At 47.9% G+C, this 16,958-nt stretch overlaps 4 protein-coding genes across 5 annotated transcripts; 1 reads left to right on the top strand and 3 right to left on the bottom strand.

Moving 5' to 3' along the window:
• The first annotated feature begins 71 nt into the window (after window positions 1-71).
• LOC137607066 (major histocompatibility complex class I-related gene protein-like) lies at window positions 72-4,785 on the top strand. 2 transcript variants are annotated; one of them, XM_068332532.1, is made up of 8 exons: window positions 881-1,294; window positions 1,366-1,610; window positions 2,167-2,433; window positions 2,729-3,007; window positions 3,401-3,733; window positions 3,870-3,983; window positions 4,138-4,243; window positions 4,332-4,785. In XM_068332532.1, exons 2-7 carry the CDS (start codon window positions 1,439-1,441, stop codon window positions 4,236-4,238), a joined length of 1,266 nt encoding a protein of 421 aa, XP_068188633.1. In that variant the 5' UTR covers window positions 881-1,294; window positions 1,366-1,438; the 3' UTR covers window positions 4,239-4,243; window positions 4,332-4,785. The 2 variants fall into 2 exon arrangements, with proteins under 2 accessions (XP_068188634.1, XP_068188633.1); XM_068332533.1 differs by lacking the exons at window positions 881-1,294; window positions 1,366-1,610 and adding an exon at window positions 72-836 and having other exon boundaries at window positions 4,332-4,784.
• Window positions 4,786-4,793: 8 nt separating this feature from the next.
• On the bottom strand, window positions 4,794-7,938 carry LOC137607060 (zinc finger and SCAN domain-containing protein 2-like). Its single transcript, XM_068332524.1, has 3 exons — window positions 7,514-7,938; window positions 6,654-6,959; window positions 4,794-6,508 (listed from the first exon to the last, which is right to left on the bottom strand). Exons 1-3 carry the CDS (start codon window positions 7,695-7,697, stop codon window positions 5,577-5,579), a joined length of 1,422 nt encoding a protein of 473 aa, XP_068188625.1. The 5' UTR covers window positions 7,698-7,938; the 3' UTR covers window positions 4,794-5,576.
• A 158-nt stretch (window positions 7,939-8,096) lies between these two features.
• LOC137607051 (oocyte zinc finger protein XlCOF6-like) lies at window positions 8,097-10,960 on the bottom strand. The gene is made up of 2 exons (XM_068332508.1): window positions 10,528-10,960; window positions 8,097-9,700 (listed from the first exon to the last, which is right to left on the bottom strand). Exons 1-2 carry the CDS (start codon window positions 10,805-10,807, stop codon window positions 8,259-8,261), a joined length of 1,722 nt encoding a protein of 573 aa, XP_068188609.1. The 5' UTR covers window positions 10,808-10,960; the 3' UTR covers window positions 8,097-8,258.
• Window positions 10,961-11,414: 454 nt separating this feature from the next.
• LOC137607048 (zinc finger protein ZFP2-like) lies at window positions 11,415-16,815 on the bottom strand. The gene is made up of 2 exons (XM_068332502.1): window positions 16,383-16,815; window positions 11,415-13,713 (listed from the first exon to the last, which is right to left on the bottom strand). Exons 1-2 carry the CDS (start codon window positions 16,798-16,800, stop codon window positions 12,248-12,250), a joined length of 1,884 nt encoding a protein of 627 aa, XP_068188603.1. The 5' UTR covers window positions 16,801-16,815; the 3' UTR covers window positions 11,415-12,247.
• Between the last annotated feature and the right edge of the window lie 143 nt (window positions 16,816-16,958).

Below are 16,958 nucleotides of genomic sequence, written 5' to 3'. Positions count from 1 at the left end.
GATGACGACCTTGACTTTGAGAAAACTAGGTCAAGGTCAAATTTCAACTTTTGGACATTTTTTGCACGTATCTCAGGAACCTGATGAGATAGAAAGACGAAACAAAAGGCGTTATATTCAGGGAGGCAAGGGGATGAAAATTAGATCACAACCTTGATCTTGAAAAACTAGGTCAAGGTCAAATTTTCACTTTTATATCTTTAATACACATCTCTGAAACCTGATGAGATATAAAAACACAAAACAAAAAGCAACATTTTTAGGAAGCCAGACGCACAAAAATGTGATGATGAGAACGGGGTCAATGTCAAAATACCACTTTCGTATCTTTTAGGGTGTAGGTTGTCCTGAGTCTGTCTGCTGCAGTATACCTCTAGCAGTGGTCAAATTACAAACATGAAAGGAAAAGCCAAATACTCGATAGTACTATATATAATTCATTGTTGCCACCATTATGAAAGTAAGTCAGGGTAAAAATTGTAATTCAGGGGTGTTACGGGATGTTGCAGTCTCTGATTCCCTTGTTATTTAATTCTAAACATTTTGTGTGTGAGATCTAGATAGATACATAGATCGATAGATAAATAGACGCTAATATTTCACTCTGAAACTATCAGCTCTTGTTCCTTGTGTGCTTCCTTTGACGTGGTTGACTGTTTCACAGCTGATCTTTTATAAAAAGGTTTGAACTCAGTCACTAAATCAAGTCAAATGTTTCCTGAACAGCATTAATCAGTTCCCATCAGGAGTTAGACTGATGTTTACTCATGTTGGTAGTGAATTCTGTCCCAGCAGGGGGCGCCCCCTGCTGGTTCACGGCCGCCACCGCACTTCAGGTGAATTCTACTGTATTTGTGGTCATTTAAGTTTTTTTTATTTCTTTTATTTTATATGCTGATTATAATCCCCGCAGGGAAATTAGTAGTATACTCTAGTTAGTTCAAATCAAGTCATGCATATATACAGTATATGTGTGTACTCTTTGCTTTAGGGAGATCTGGCCCAGAGGAATTCCAGTCATCCCTTTTAACCACGTTAGACTGAGTTTGTAGACCCGCTTGGTCACAAAACACTGAAGAACTTTGTGGAAGTCCATTCAAATGTGACCAGATCATCACAATGCTGAAAAAAACATATTAAACATGTTCTACATCCGCGTCTTCAAGTCCAACAACATTTCACCGTCAGAACACTGGTCTACAGGTGGAGGGCTTCAAACTGTGTACCGACCCAATGCAAAGTGACTCCTCTGAGCTGCAGTACCCAGAATGTCCAGCAGGGGTCCAGAGCACAGGTAAAAACAAAAGGGCTTTATACTGGTGAAAATCACTAAAACACCAGACTTAATTTGTGACTTTGTTACAGTTTCAAAGGAGGAATGAACTGAGACACTAAACGCAGTTCTGCTGAGTCACGAGTGACGTCATGATCAGGCTAAATGCCCATTGGCTCAGAAAGACTACGAAGCCCACTCGTGTTTGTGTTTTGTCCTCACATCACTCTTGATGGTCGGACTGGAAGCTTCATCAGAGACACTTGTCGGCTGGTCACCATGACAATTTTGGTTCTAGCTCTTCTCCTGGGAACAGGTGTACCTGGTGTGGCGGCAGGTGAGGTCACACGATTTCAAGCAGCTCGATGGGAAAAGAGAAAACATTTGTTGTCTTTCTAGCCAAACGTTTTTTCCTTACATGTAAGGACTCAAGAAATGTTGACACATGAACGACCGGCTATCTGAAATCTGACGAGGAAATCCTGTGTGAGCAGCTCGATAGTTTCCTGTCAAGTTCCATTTTATACAGAAAGTCACTGCTGAATTGTTGCTAACCAGAGTCGAGTTGATGGACAGGTTTATTCATAGCTATCAAATGTCCTGATCTGTTTGCATCAGGGTCACCACAAACCTCCGAAGTATTGATAAATGTCAGCCTCCAGGATCCAGCATGGGACCGATGGCAGTGCTGGTTCCAGGGCAGGTTTGTTCCAGGGCAGGTTTGTTCCTGGACTGGTTTGTTCCAGGGCAGGTTTGTTCCTGGACAGATTGACTGAACAACAGACGTTTTCAGGACCACTTTAGTGGAGTGGACTTCTTTTTGTCTCAGGAGAGAAAATCAAATATTTCAGTGGTTTAGAAAACACTAATTAAAACTTTGCTTTTTCTTTCAGCGACTCACTCTCTGAAGTATCTTTACACTGTATCTTCTGGAGTCCCAAACATCCCAGAGTTTGTGGTTGTTGGGTTGATTGATGACGTTCAGATTGTTGGATATGACAGTAACACCAAAAGATTAGAACCCAAACAGAACTGGATGGAGAAAGTCACAGCAGATGTTCCCGATTACTGGAACCAACAGACAAGGACATTTGTGCTTGAACAAGAGATGTTCAAAGTCGATATTAACTTTTTGAAGAAACGTCTCAAGCAATCTGAAGGTTTGTTTATGATTCTACTAATCACATGTTGTTTATGTTTTGTTCACCAATGTTCATCTGTCCAGCCCATAATAACCAGCAGAAACCACTGAGAATGGATGTCCTCTTGACATCCCGTCCCATCGGTCGGTCCATCAGAACTCCTCTACAGGAAGCTGTTACTCCAACACGTTGACAGCACGCCGCTGCTGGAAGAACATCACTGCTGGGTTCTGGGGCGTCCAATGAGGAGCAAGTAGAGGAGTGGACTGAGATGTCCTTCTGATTCACTGGAGTCTCTCTCTCTCTCTGTCAGGTTTCCATATTGTCCAGAGGACTTATGGTTGTGAGTGGGACGATGAGACTGGAGAGGTTACTGGTTTTCATTGGTATGGTCATAATGGAGAAGACTTCCTGATCCTAGACCTGAAAACAGAGACGTGGATCGCTCCCAGACCTGAGGCTGTCGTCACCAAACACAAATGGGATCAAAACAAAGATATGACGAAATACTGGAAGCATTACCTCACCCAGCAGTGTCCTGAGTGGGGGAGGAAGTTTTGGGAGTATGGGAAGAGCTTTCTGCTGAGAACAGGTAGGATCACATGACCTGATGGTGTTTCAAACCAACAACTTTCATGTTTCTATTGTGTTTGTGACCAATTGTAGTCTGTTACGTTCTTGTGTTTTTTACTGTCTTATCTGCCTACCAGCCATCTTCTCCCCCCGTCACCATGGGTAGCTAGCCTGTGGTGGTCTCATTGGGGTCTATTCCCTCCTGTCAGCTGTCTTTCCATGTCCTTGGAAGGTTCCACAGCAGCCACAACGACCTTCATGTTTCTCTTGTGTTTGTGACCAACAGTGAACTTCTCTCATCTCTCCTTCAGTCTGATTCTCCTCTGTTGCCTCAGTGTGTGTCTCTTGTGTGTGTGTCTTACTGAAACTCCTGCTAAGGAACATCTAAAGTGTCTTTGTGCTCCTCCTCCAGAGCTCCCCTCAGTGTTCCTCCTCCAGAAGACCCCCTCCTCTCCAGTCAGCTGCTTCGCTACAGGTTTCTACCCGAAGGCAGCCGCACTCTTCTGGAGGAGAGATGAGGAGGAGCTTTATGAGGAGGTGGACCACGGAGAGATCCTCCCCAACCATGATGGAACCTTCCAGATGAGAGTTGACCTGAACGTTTCATCGGTGGCCCCTGAAGACTGGAGGAGGTACGACTGTGTGTTCCAGCTTCAGGGTGTGGAGGACGACTTGGTCACCAGACTGGACAAAGGAAAGATCCGGACCAACTGGGGTAAAACAGGGAACCCCTTCAGTTCCGTAGGTATGTTGTGACATCAAACGTGGTGACATCAGAAGTGTCTTGTCCATATGCTGGACTGTTGTTCTTGGAATATGGATGTTCTTCTCTGACTTGCTTCTTCTGTGCAGGTTGTGACTTGTTATTTTCTTCTCTCCAGACGAACCCACCGATGTCACCGCCACCACCATCATCATCATCTTCATCGCTGCAACGGTTCTTGCTTTCGTCCTCATGGTTGCCGTTGAAGTCAAGCCTTCCAGACAGAGGACAGGTGAGGGTCCAAACAGAACCTGCCTCCTGTGTTCACACCACAGGAGTTGCTGTCAGGCTCCGAGGCCCAGAGCCATGACGACCAGCCCGTTCTGATGGAGCCCACTTGTGTCAGACAGAGTGTGTCACTGGTATTACTGGTCTTTGTTTCTCAGCTCAACGTCGTCCACTTCCTGAGGACAGGCCAGAGCTCCCCAAGAGACTAAAGATGGGGGATGCCATTCAACCGGAGGTCTCCACGACAACCACAGGGTGAACCTAGTGAGTGTCTTCATATGGGACATGAACACTGGGGGTCACACAGCTGTTTGAAACGATGTGCTCAGTGGTGTCCCTCGTGTCTCTGCAGGGTTTTGGCTTCACGTTGCTCCGGGATCAGGAGTGATGTCACCACATGGTCCTGTTGGAACTGGGGGTCCACTGGTCCTCCATACTTAAATGGCATCATTAAAATATTGATTTATTTTAATTCACATTTTTCTCCCCAGACATAAATAGTAAATTTCAAACGGAATCATCACATCTGTCTTCAAACCACATCCACCATCATCACAGTTCAACACCAACGTTCCCCTCATCCTATTGGTCTTCCTAGGGTCAGGTGACCTGGCGCTACCTTGACATGAGATATGTGACAACCGCTAGCGCATCTCTACTGTCTATCTTGCTTTTCTGCTCATCGCTGCATTACTTATATTTAGTATAGTTTCCACAAGTCTCTTTTGGAAAAAACAAATGTATTTTAAAACACATGTAACTACTCCGTAATGTTAAATAAATGAATTTATTACTTATCAAGTTACAAACATTACACTCGTTTGCTTGTTGTAACATAAATCCTTTTGTCAGGTTATTAAACTCTCAGAACTCCATCAATCAAGGATCAAACTATCAATGAATAAAGGAAAATAACATCAGACACAAGATATTAACTTTGTTCAAAACCTTTTTTGTCAAAGTTAAAACAGGCTTAATTACTGCATTGTGGGAAATGTAGTACTGATCAAAGCACACTTTTGACCTGTTTATTTTTAGGCACTCTGTCCTTTTATGCTCTCACGGGCCACATTTGGCCCCCGGGCCTCGAGTTTGACACATGTGATCTACACACCATGAATATTCTCAGTTCTCTCATTAGTCAGACTCCATGACCCTTGACCTCCAGATTCAACACAGATCGGCCAGTAGTAAAACCAAAACACTGTTGCGCCACCTAGTGGTGGGAGGACCGAAGAGTTACTTCAATCTTCCCGTTGGACATAATCATGAATCAAAATGTTGATTCTTTCAAAGTTTATGGAACAGTTTAATATCTGATTGTGATCATGTGACCGTGATAAAACCACCATTGAACAAACACAACCGTCACACCTTCAGTGTCATTAATAACACAGAATAAATCGGATGAGTCGCCACCCGCTCAGAGTCTGTGGTTCGAGGTAGAAACGTAACATTACATCTCATGTGCTTTATCCAGTCCAGTTAATGTTACCACCCAGCCTTTAGGGGCGGGCACAACTGCAGTCCCGTGGTCACATGACCAGAAAGTCCTGCTGGGACTGAATCCCTTCCTCCACCGCTGGAGATGTTTCCTCTAATTCAGCTTCATGTGGGGGGGCTGGGTCTCGGCGGGGGGACCTGGTGTCTCCGTGTGGCCGGTCCTCAGGTGCTGGACCAGATACTCCCTCCTGGTGAAGGTCCTCCAGCAGAGCCCACAGCTGTGGGGTCTGTCCCCGCTGTGGATCTGCAGGTGTCTCTCCAGACTCTCCTTCCTGCTGAAGTCCCGGCTGCAGAACCCACAGCTGTAGGGCTTTTCTCCGGTGTGGACCCGCCGGTGGATCTCCATCCTTTTGATGGAGCTGCACTTCTTCCCACACACGTCGCAGGTGCTGCCCAGCTCCTTGTGGGACCTCAGGTGGTCCCTCAGGCTCTCGGTGGACTCCAGGTAATCCCCGCAGGCCCCACACCAGCTGTCGGGCTCCTTGCAGTGGTTTTCGGCGTGTCGGACCAGAATCCCCAGCGTGGAGAAAGAAGCGTCGCAGATTCTGCAGTTAAAGGACTTGGCTGGAGTCTGGAACGGCGCCCACTTCCTGTGGCGACTGCAGGACATCTGGTCCTGGTCTGGAGACGTGTACCGCCGGATGTGTTTGCTCAGGGTTTTCTTGGAGCTGAACTCTCGTCCACAGCTGACACAGACCAGGAGGTCCTGGACCGGAGGAGGCAGAGCCTCCGGTCTGACCCCCATCTGGAGACCTGGTTCTTGTAGACTGTCTGACTCTGGTTGGGGGACAAGGTCCACGCTGTGGTCCGGGTGGAAAAGCCCCTCGTCCCTGTGGAAATGGATCTGATTGGACGAATGACTGCCATCCTCCTCGTAGCTCTCCATCAGCCAATCAGGAATGTGTGTGAGCTTGTCGACCGTCTCCTCTGGTCCTGAAACTCCACCCTCTTCCTGTTTGACATGCAGACTGGAGGACCGCCCCTGGCTCTGCTGCTCTTCTTCTGTGGTTTTGATCTGTAGAACAGCTGGAGGATAAAACGCCGACATTGGACATTGACAGGATGGATGTAAATAGTTGATTGGTTACTGGTAGCATTTAGCAGCTAGCAGAAGTTAGCCACAGTTAGCAGCTAACTAAAAGCAGTAAATTGATTTTGACTGTTTACTGACCGTCTAGCGGGGAACTGCTCTCCGATGCGGCCTCCCGCATCAGGTAACCGCCCATTTCCTCTTTCACAAACAGCACTTCCTCTTTGTCAACAGATTGTTTAGGCACCGCCTCTTCATCACAGCTCTGGTTTTCACTGGATGAAGGACTCTGGTGTTGTTCCGAGCTCTCTCTCAGCCAATCAGGACTCTGTGGTATCAGCGTGTCAGCCCCTTCTGCTTGAGAAGCTCCACCTTCTTCCTGTTTAAAGCTGGGTTTGAAGCGCTTCCTCACCTGCTGCTCTTCTTCTGTGGTGGAACTCTGGACAACTGAGAGAAAAAGAAAAACATCTTCTAAACAAAAGAGACTAGGAATGATGTCATGTGACCATGTGACCGTTAGCGGGTACGCTGGCTAGCCGTTAGCTACCAGAGTCCAGCAGCGTTTAGCTAACAGGTCATTTAGCTAACTGTTTAAAAGAGGTAACGCTAACAGTTGGGATCAAAAATATTCCAACTCCAACCATATGTTTATTGATCAAATCTATTACTGATTTGCTGTTAACCACATCAAACATTAACAGTTTCAATCGATAAATCATATTAAAGATAGCTGATTAAATCTAAATAAACCTGAGTTATAAACAAGTAAACACAGATCAAAAACATCAGATCATGTGACTCACGTGAACCAGAGTATATTAACAAATATATTAAGATATATTTGTATGTTAAATAAAGATGCTAATGCTAATAATGCTAAGTGCTGTGTGCCGCCCCGCCCTCCAGGTTAACTGTTGTTTGTCGGGAGTTTTAAACACCTGAAGGCGGCGGAAATGAACCCGTGACCCGGATCCGTCCAATCGGGTTCTTTGTTCACTCACAGGTTCGTCTGTCCTCCGGTCGACCAGCCGCCACCAGGAGTCTCTCCTTCCGGTCGATCTCTTCCTTTAACCGGCAGACCTCTCCGTCATAGTCCGCGATTATTCTGGCGAACCGCCGGAAAATGTCGTCGGTGGCGGCGGAGAGCCGCTGGTCCACGAACAGCCGCAGCGAGTCGAGCTTCATCGCGTCTCTACCGACGGAAACAACCCGGAGCTCAGGAGGCGGAAGCGGAAGCTGATGGGTGGAGCCAACACCAGAGCGGAAACGAATTCGATACAACTAGACTTCACAATAAAAGCACCGTTAGAGCGGACAGATGATTTTTTTAAATAGTATTACCTGTGATATAACATGAGTATATGGAAAAATGAAAGCATTGCATTCACTATAGCGCTCACAAATCTATCTCTTGATGTGTTCGTTGTCTTTCATTGCTGGAATAAAAACTATAAACTACTGGGGATTTATATACATTTGTCAACTCTAATGCTAATCTCAGATTATAACACATTTTTAAGGGTAAATTAACATTTCAGTGGCGCACAAATCTGAAAGGTGATCGTAAAAGTCAAGACAGGAAAGTTGTTTTTAATAGTTATTTTATTTTGAAAGTTAAGACACAAACATCAAGCAGAAACAGTACTGAATGTTAGCTAATGTGATAGTGAGGATAAGTGTTTAATAACCTTTATTAACACTCTGGTCAACATATCTTTGGTTTTTTCGTCTTTATTTGCGTGAATGCTACAGCTGAGCGCAGTCCTGACTTCTGATTGGTTGTTGGATGGCCTGGACGTCCAGGTGGACTTTCATGTGGAGGTCTCGAGAGCGTTTTTCCTGGTAACTCTTCCCACACACTTGGCAGCTGTGGGGTTTTTCTCCGCTGTGCGTCAGCAGGTGTTTCTTCAGGTCGTTCTTGATGACGAAGGCCTTCCAGCAGAGGTGGCAGCCGAACGCTCGCTCCTTCCTGTGGAAGCGGAGGTGGGTCTCCAGGTATCCTTTGGTGCTGAAGCTCTTGCTGCACAAGCTACAGCTGAACGGTTTCTCCCCAGTGTGGGTCAGCCGGTGGGAGTTCAGCCCCCCCACCTGCCTGAAGGCTTTCCCGCAGACGCGACACTGGAAAGGTTTCTCGCCGGTGTGGATCCTCTTGTGGACCTCCAGAATGTGGACTGACGCCAAGCTTTTCCCGCAAGTCTCGCAGGAGATCCGTGGCACCGGTTTGTCTCCGGTGTGGTTCTTGATGTGTGCTGTTAGGGCGCCGTTATCGACAAATGTTTTCCCGCAGAACTCGCAGATGTAGGGTCGCTCGCCGCTGTGGATCCTCCGGTGGCGGCGCAGGGCGCCGGGCCGCGGGAAGGCTTTGCCGCAGACGTGGCAGGAGTACGGTTTGACGCCGGTGTGGCTCCGCATGTGAGTCTCCACGTTCTGGTAGGTTTTGCCGCAAACGTGGCAGATTTGACCGGCGACTCCGTGAGCCTGCACGTGTTCCGTTAGCGTCCCCGCAGGTGAATGTTCACCGCAGATCCCACAGACGGACTCGGCGGCGTGACTCTGAGCGTGTTTCCTCAAACCGCCTTCGCTCCGAAAAGACTCCTTGCAGACTTTACAGCAGTGACTCGTCTGAATCGGCGCTTTCTCCTCCCGCGGGTCCTCGCCTCCCCTCGTCTCCCAGCAGTGACTCCTGCTGTGACTCCTCAGGGCGCCGCTCTCCACGAACGTCTTCCCGCAGTGCCGACAGACGAACGCTCGCCGGCCGCCGTGGATCTTCTGGTGTCGTCTCAGTGCTCCGGGGCGGGGGAAGCGCTTGTTGCAGACGCCGCAGCGGAACGGTTTGACCCCCGTGTGGGTTCGCATGTGAGTCTCCAGGTCCTGGAGGGTCTTCCCACAAATCTCACACGCCCCGGTGCTGCTGACGGCTCCTCTGTGAGGCTTGAGCTCCGGGCTGCTGGAGTGGGTTTCCACGTGTTTCATCAGGTTCCCTTTGTGACGGAAACTTTTCCCACAGCTGAGACAAGAGAACGTCTCTGAGCGACGTCCTCCATCTGCCTCCTGCGTTTTTTTAACGCTAGAAGAGTCGACACCCCCCCTCCGGTTGTCATCACTGTCCGCTCGAGGGGCCTTTGAGGAGGCGGAGCTACGTGGCAGCAGGGAGGGCGTTTCATCAGCGCTGGTTGACCCGATGGGGTCTGGAATATGAAATAATAATTAGTTCCCACTGAGCTTCAGATAACATCTTGTTTAAAACTGTCAACACGGTGAAAATCTTCTGCTGAAGCAGCCTGAACTCCAGGAAGCCCAGAGGTCAGAGGTCAGGTAGCCCAGGGTTCTAATTTGAATATTCCACACCTTAAACCCAAGCAGCCAATCAGAATCCAGGAATTGTACTGCTACTCTCTACATTATTTTTCCTTTGGCTAAAAAATTATTTCTACACACACACATACACACACACACACATAAATATATATATATATAAACATACTGTATATACATATCAAATCAATAAATGTATATTTGTTTTAGATTTTTATTTAAAGTATTTTCCGTACTATAAAATGCACTGCATTATAAAGCGCACCTTCAATGAATGGCCTATTTAAAAAATTTTTTTCATATATAAGGCACTGGATTATAAACCGCATTTGAAAACTCATCTTCAATAAATGGTGTATTTTAAATTTTTTATCTTATATAAGGCACATTGCATTACAAGAAATTGAGAAAATTAAAGGCTTTTAGGTGCGCCTTATAGTGCGGAAAATACTGTATATATTTACATATTTTTTATACAATAGTAACTAATAATTTTAATATAAAGATATAGAATATAAAATATTTTATATGAATAAAATCAAAAAAATATTCGTTATCATTATACATAAATATCTAGAATTAAATTTAAAAAAAAAATCATATTTCTAGAAATATTATTTCCTTATTTGTGTGGAACCCTCCTCCGGAAGTGTGTGATCTGGCCTCTGATTGGCCAATGATGGACCATCCCCGCCCTCACCTGTCCGGTCCAGGCGGACCACCGGGCTCAGCACCGCGTCCAGCAGCCGGTACTGCCGCTCCAGCTGCCGCCGGTACTCCCTCACATGCCGCTCCAGCAACCCGACGATCCGCTCCGTCGCCTCGGCCAGTCGCTCCGTCAGCAGCCGGCGGCTGCCGGAGCCCCCGCCCTGCTGCTCCAGAAGCCCCAGGAGCTCCTCCCCGACCCGGGTCAGCAGCTCCAGCACCGCTCCCGTCAGGGCCCGGAGCCCGCAGCCCGGTCCGGGTTCGGTCAGAGACATCAGAGCCCCGGAGCAGCCGGAAGGAAAACAACAGCCTCTTCCGGGTCACATGAGGAGGCGGAGCTAGTCTACCCCCTGCTGGACCGGAAATGACATCACAATTAAACCGGACGAACGTATTTACTTTATAAGAAACACACTTTATTGATCCCCACTGGGAAATTTTGTTTTATACATTATTTAATTTTATTTATTTGCTTTATTCACTTCTGCATCATCTAGAAAACTATTCAGGATTCTGGATCTTTTAAATTTCTAATCGAATAAATAAACTTCAGAAGCTCCGTGAGCTGAAATTATTATTTCAGATGAAGTGATTTTGTAAGAGTCAAACATTTTTTTCGGGGCTATTATAGATTTATAAAAGATTATAGAGATTATAAAAGAAGGTTTTATCTCATTCACAGCAGAGACTCATGGGTAACGTAGTTTAGAGAGCCAAAAGAAACTTCATCTTAAATCTAACAATATTTACAATATTTACAATATTACAAACAGGAAGATGAGAACAAGATCTTTATTTCATCGTAGTGATCATATTGATCACTTTGTCCTCATCTGTTTTATTTAAAGAAGAAAAAGAATTATAGAATTATTAGGTAGTGAGGTGATCATCGGAAACCAACTAGATACCAGCCAGATGGACAAATCTTCTCCATACTTGTTTTATTTTGTAAATGACACCAAACACGTCAGTAGAACATCGAGCAGTTTCTATGCTTCTGTCCTCCGTACCCATAAGACCTTTAGCCAACAGTTTAACAAGCTTCAAGTCATTTAAGCCCCTCCCCTTTCCTCCATGTTGCAGATTTGGCGAGAAGCGTCCGACATTCAAGACTCCATGAGTTCTCTGTCCAGACACTCGGAGTGTGACGTCTAACACACTAAAAACCTGCCCAACACACACGAGAACCTGGAGGAGGAGGAGTCCTGCGAGGGTAGAAGGCTAGCTCTTCAGCTAGGAAGCTAGCTATCTTGATTGGTGAAGTTACCCGCCATGGTATCAAACAGAGATTGTGATCAGACGTACACTTTAGCTGATAACAATTTAGTTACCTTGATAATAATTTACCTCTTTGTGGTAATAAGCTAACTAGCCTGTTTAGCAACAGGCTAGCCTTGTTGGAAACGTGCATCCAGAGCAGATTTTCATTCCATTCGAACTTTTTTTCCACAAGTAGCTTTACTGCTGCTCGCTCCAGACAGGAAGTCTGTTCGGGTTCGATCCAGAAACAAACTTTCCTGAAGGTGTTCGACATTTATGGGTCAGAACCGTCACTGAATCCTGTTGTCCAATGATTCTGACAGTTTGATATTTGGTTAACATTTCAGTCGGGCTAACTCAGAGCTGTTAGCTGAAGTTTATTTGAGTCAGCAGTGATGTTAGCTTGTTAGCCTCCCAGGCTAACACATGCACCACCGCCAGGACGTCTGGCGCCTTCACAGCTGAATCAAACCTGGATATAAAGAGTCGGTCCTCGGCTGCTCGGGGGTCTGATCCGGCTCCGGGGCCATGCCCCCCGCCACGTGGACCTTCAGGTGTCCGTTCAGGGACCGCTTGGCCTGGAAGCTCTTCCCGCAGACGATGCAGCTGTACGGCTTCTCCCCGGTGTGGATCAGGATGTGTCTCTTCAGGTCCACGTCCTGCATGAAGCCCTTCCCACACACCTGGCACAGGAAGCGGCGCTCCTTGTTGTGGAAGCGGACGTGCGTGTACAGCGTCTGCTTCTGGGTGAAGCCCTTCCCACAGAGGTTGCAGGAGAACGCCTTCTCGCCGGTGTGGATCTTCAGGTGCGTCTTCAGGTTCCCGCTCTGGTTGAAGGCCTTCCCACAGAAGCTGCAGGTGTACGGTTTCTCTCCGGTGTGGATCCTCAGGTGCATCTCCAGCGCCGCCTGAGCCGGGAAGCCCTTCCCGCACACGTGACACGTGTTTCCGATCTCGCGGTGGGAGTGCAGATGGGCGGCGAGGCTGGCGGCGGACTCGTACTGGTACCCGCAGAGCCCGCAGGAGCAGTCGGCGTCCTGGAGGTGCGTCTCGGCGTGTTTGATCAAGGCGGTCCTCCTGTCGAAGGCGTCGCCGCACACCTTGCAGCGGTACGACGGGACCAGCTTGCGGCGCTTCTTGGGCTTGTCATCCTTCTGATGCGTGGCCAGGTGGCGCTGGAGGCTGCGCCGCTTCCTGAACTGCAGGCTGCAGACGCTGCAGGTGTGCAGGTCGCCCTCGCCGTGCTCCTGCTCGTGTCGCTCCAGAGACAGCGAGTGACAGAAGGAGCGGCTGCACTCTTTACACTTGAAGGGTTTCTCTGCAGCGTGGACGCGGGCGTGCGAGCTCAGGTTGCCCTTCTGGCTGAACTTCTTGCCGCAGACGTCGCAGCTGTACGGTTTCTCCCCGGTGTGGAGCCTCACATGGAGCTCCTGCGCCAGGATGGAGCGGAAGGTTTTCCCGCAGAAGGAGCAGGTTTTGCTCTTGTCCCGGTGCGTCTGCAGGTGCGCCGTCAGTTCGTTCGCCGACTCCAAACGCTCCCCGCAGAAGCCGCAGCGACACCCCGGGTCGCCGGCGCACACCCGGAGGACGTGCTGCAGCAGGAAGCCTTTGCCCTGCAGGGAGCGGCCGCAAACGTGGCACAGGAAGCTCCGGGCCGGACCGGATCGCTTCCGCCTGCCCCCCACCAGCGGCGGAGGTCCCCCCTTCTTCTTCCTTTGAGGTCTGGCGGGCCGGATCTCCTCCCTCCAGTCGCTGTCGGGATCGTCTTCACTGTGGGCGGCCGAGCTGTTGGGGGAGGCGGGTGGAAGGGAGTCGGGTGAAGGGGAGGGAACGCAGCCGTCAGCGCCTTCGGCCTGTGATTGGTTCCAGTCCAGAGCGTCGACCGGAGGAGGCGGGAGGTCGGTGCGGACCTGCAGGGAGTCTGAAGAGACAGAAGACGACATGAATGAACGGAGCGTTAGTTAGAAGGTGAGAAGAATCAGAAAGGATGTTTCCAAGAGGAGGAGAAGAAATAAATCAACTTTATTAATACCCCAGAGGGGAAAATACCAATCTGAACCCATCTTTAAGGTTTGGTGTCAAACCCGAAACGGGGCGTACACCCGGTTGGCTGAGCTGCTTCTGAACCAATCTGTTCTTTTGGCATCAGATAATGATCTGATTGATTGTTAATTATTGGTCTAGATCCATTGATTGATGACACTGGAGGAGGTCTGCCTGACCCCGTTGGGTCACATGGAAAACCCCGGTCCAACTTTATTCTCTATTTTATGATGAAATTATAGAAGGCCTGTTGACATATTTGTGGTTTTTCAGAATGTGAATGTTGACTTCAGAGTCTTGATGTGTCATGCTGACACACGTTTTCACATGACAGTACGAAATACGTCATCTTATTTACTTATTTATTATTTGCATGTATTTGCATGACTTATTTACATTATTTGCATGCAAGCCAGTGTCTTATTGTGCCGGTCCCAAGCCCGGATAAATACAGAGGGTTGTGTCAGGAAGGGCATCCGGCGTAAAACTTTTGCCAAATCAAACATGCGAATCAAACCTATGACTTCCATACCGGATCGGTCGAGGCCCGGGTTAACAACGACCGCCATCGGCGCTGTTGACCTACAGGGCGCCGGTGGAAATTGGATTACTGCTGATCGAAGGAGAGGAGGAAAGTGTGTTCGTAGGAAGATAGAGAAGAGGAACACCAAGAGTATAGGACTGAGAGTAGGGACATTGAATGATGGAACTATGACAGGAAAAGGTAGAGAGTTGGTTGACATGATGCAGAGGAGGAAGGTAGACATACTATGTGTCCAGGAGACCAGGTGGAAAGGTAGCAAGACTAGAAGTTTAGGAGCAGGGTTCAAGTTGTTCTATCATGGTGTAGATGGGAAGAGAAATGGAGGAGGAGTTATCTTGAAGGAGGAGTTTGTTAGGAATGTCCTGGAGGTAAAAAGAGTGTCAGATAGAGTGATGAGTCTGAAGCTAGAAATAGAAGGTGTGATGTTGAATGTTGTTAGCGGGTATGCTCCACAGGTAGGATGTGAGCTGGAGGAGAAGGAGAAATTCTGGCTGGACTTTGATGAAGTGATGCAGAGCATGCCTAGAAGTGAGAGAGTTGTCATTGGAGCAGACTTCAATGGACATGTTGGTGCAGGAAACAGAGGTGATGAGGAGGTGATGGGCAGGTTTGGTATCCAGGAGAGGAACGCAGAAGGACAGATGGTGGTTGACTTTTCAAAAAGGATGGAATTGGCTGTAGTGAATACTTTCTTCCAGAAGAGGCAGGAACATAGAGTGACCTATAAGAGTGGAGGTAGGAGCACACAGGTAGACTAGATCTTGTGTAGACGGTGTAACCTGAAGGAGATCAGTGACTGTAAAGTAGTGGTAGGTGAGAGTGTAGCCAAACAGCATAGGATGGTGGTGTGTAGGATGACTCTGGTGGTGAAGAAGATGAAGAGGACAAAGGCAGAGCTGAAGACGAAATGGTGGAAGCTAAAAAAGGAAGAGTGTTGCATGACTTTCAGGAAGGAGTTAAGAGAGGCTCTGGGTGGTCAGGAGGTTCTTCCAGATGACTGGACAACTACAGCTAATGTGATCAGGGAGACAGGTAGGAGAGTACTTGGTGTGTCATCTGGAGGGAAAGTAGATAAGGAGACTTGGTGGTGGAATGAGGAGGTACAGGAGTGTATACAGAGAAAGAGGTTAGCTAAGAAGAAGTGGGACACTGAGAGGACTGAGGAGAGTAGACAGGAGTACAGGGAGATGCAGCGTAAGGTGAAGGTAGAGGTAGCAAAGGCCAAACAAGAAGCTTATGATGACTTGTATGCTAGGTTGGACAGTAAGGAGGGAGAGACTGATCTATACCGGTTGGCAAGACAGAGTTAGAGATGGTGCAGCAGGTTAGGGTGATTAAGGATAGGGATGGAAGTCTATTGACAGGTGCCAGTAGTGTGATGGAAAGATGGAAAGAGTACTTTGAAGAGTTGATGAACGTGGAAAATGAGAGAGAACAAAGACTAGAAGAGGTAACTGTGGAATGAATACATCAGAGGGACAGCACATGTTAGAGGTTCTAGAGATAAAGTCAAAGAGGCCAGACTGAGATGGTTTGGACATGTCCAGAGGAGAGATAGTGAATATATTGGTAGAAGGATGCTGAGTTTTGAACTGCCAGGCAGGAGGCCTAGAGGAAGACCAAAGAGGAGGTTTATGGATGTAGTGAAAGAGGACATGAGGGTAGTTGGTGTGAGAGAAGAGGATGAGAAGACAGGGTTAGATGGAGGACACTGATTGGCTGTGGAGACCCTGAAGGGAAAAGCCCAAAGGAAAAGAAGATTTACATTATTTGCATGTATCTTTAATAGTTTAACAGAAAAAAAAGTTTTATAAAGACTTTGATGCTCTTACTAATTTTAAAATTAATGTTTTCCCGTTAATCCACAATTTTAACTTCCAATACGTCGTTTTTTCTCTTTTGTTTATGCTAGCTGGCAGGTTTATTTTGAAGGAGCCCGGAAGTGGCAGTCAGCATCTGCGTCCCTCTTCCGGTTCCTCCGGGCGCAGCGAGCGGGGACTCACCCGCTCTGTCCAGCTTCACCTCCGGCTTCAGCACCGCGTCCAGCAGCCTCCTCTGGCGGAAGACCTCCCGCTCCGACCGCTCCACTCTGTCCCGGAGCTCCGCCACAGTCTCCTCCAGCAGGGAGACGATCTCCTCCGCGGCCGCCGTTAGCCGCTCGGTGAGCAGCGCCCTCAGCGCCGGGATGTCCGCCGCTTCCTCCTCCTCTTCCAGCCGCAGCAGGAAGTCCTCCGCGGCGGCGCTGATCCGCTGGTGGACCGACACCCGCAGCAGCTGCACGGCGCACATTCTGCTCCCGAGCGGACAAAGAGAACCAGTGGCGACGTAAACAGACACGGAATTCCGCGTCGACGACGGTTCGTTCTGGGGGAGACGAAGGGACGAACGGCGCCCCCTGGCGGAGCGGAAGAGCGACGACATTTAATAATAATAATAATAATATAATAAAAGACCTTTATTGTCCCACAGTGGGGAAATTTGTGATTATTGACATGAAAAGAGATGATTGATAAATAAATTTGAACACATTAAAAATGAAAAATAGAACTTTAAAGTTAATACACAATTACTATGAAAAG

The sequence above is a fragment of the Antennarius striatus genome, chromosome 14 (assembly GCF_040054535.1).
Source record: "Antennarius striatus isolate MH-2024 chromosome 14, ASM4005453v1, whole genome shotgun sequence".
In the NCBI taxonomy this organism is placed as follows: Eukaryota; Metazoa; Chordata; class Actinopteri; order Lophiiformes; family Antennariidae; genus Antennarius; species Antennarius striatus.
This window is presented reverse-complemented; position numbering and strand designations above follow the sequence as displayed.

Coding starts and splice junctions, on each gene's coding strand:
- LOC137607051 (XM_068332508.1), bottom strand. CDS start 10,807: ATGTCTCTGACCGAACCCGGACCGGGCTGCGGGCTCCGGGCCCTGACG. Junction 9,701..10,527: donor GGTCCGCCTGGACCGGACAG/GTGAGGGCGGGG, acceptor TTCATATTCCAG/ACCCCATCGGGTCAACCAGC.
- LOC137607048 (XM_068332502.1), bottom strand. CDS start 16,800: ATGTCGTCGCTCTTCCGCTCCGCCAGGGGGCGCCGTTCGTCCCTTCGT. Junction 13,714..16,382: donor GGTGAAGCTGGACAGAGCGG/GTGAGTCCCCGC, acceptor CTGTCTCTTCAG/ACTCCCTGCAGGTCCGCACC.
- LOC137607066 (XM_068332532.1), top strand. CDS start 1,439: ATGCCCATTGGCTCAGAAAGACTACGAAGCCCACTCGTGTTTGTGTTT. Junction 1,611..2,166: donor TGTACCTGGTGTGGCGGCAG/GTGAGGTCACAC, acceptor TTTTTCTTTCAG/CGACTCACTCTCTGAAGTAT. Junction 3,984..4,137: donor GCCTTCCAGACAGAGGACAG/GTGAGGGTCCAA, acceptor TTTGTTTCTCAG/CTCAACGTCGTCCACTTCCT.
- LOC137607060 (XM_068332524.1), bottom strand. CDS start 7,697: ATGAAGCTCGACTCGCTGCGGCTGTTCGTGGACCAGCGGCTCTCCGCC. Junction 6,960..7,513: donor ACCGGAGGACAGACGAACCT/GTGAGTGAACAA, acceptor TTTTTCTCTCAG/TTGTCCAGAGTTCCACCACA. Junction 6,509..6,653: donor GAGCAGTTCCCCGCTAGACG/GTCAGTAAACAG, acceptor TTTATCCTCCAG/CTGTTCTACAGATCAAAACC.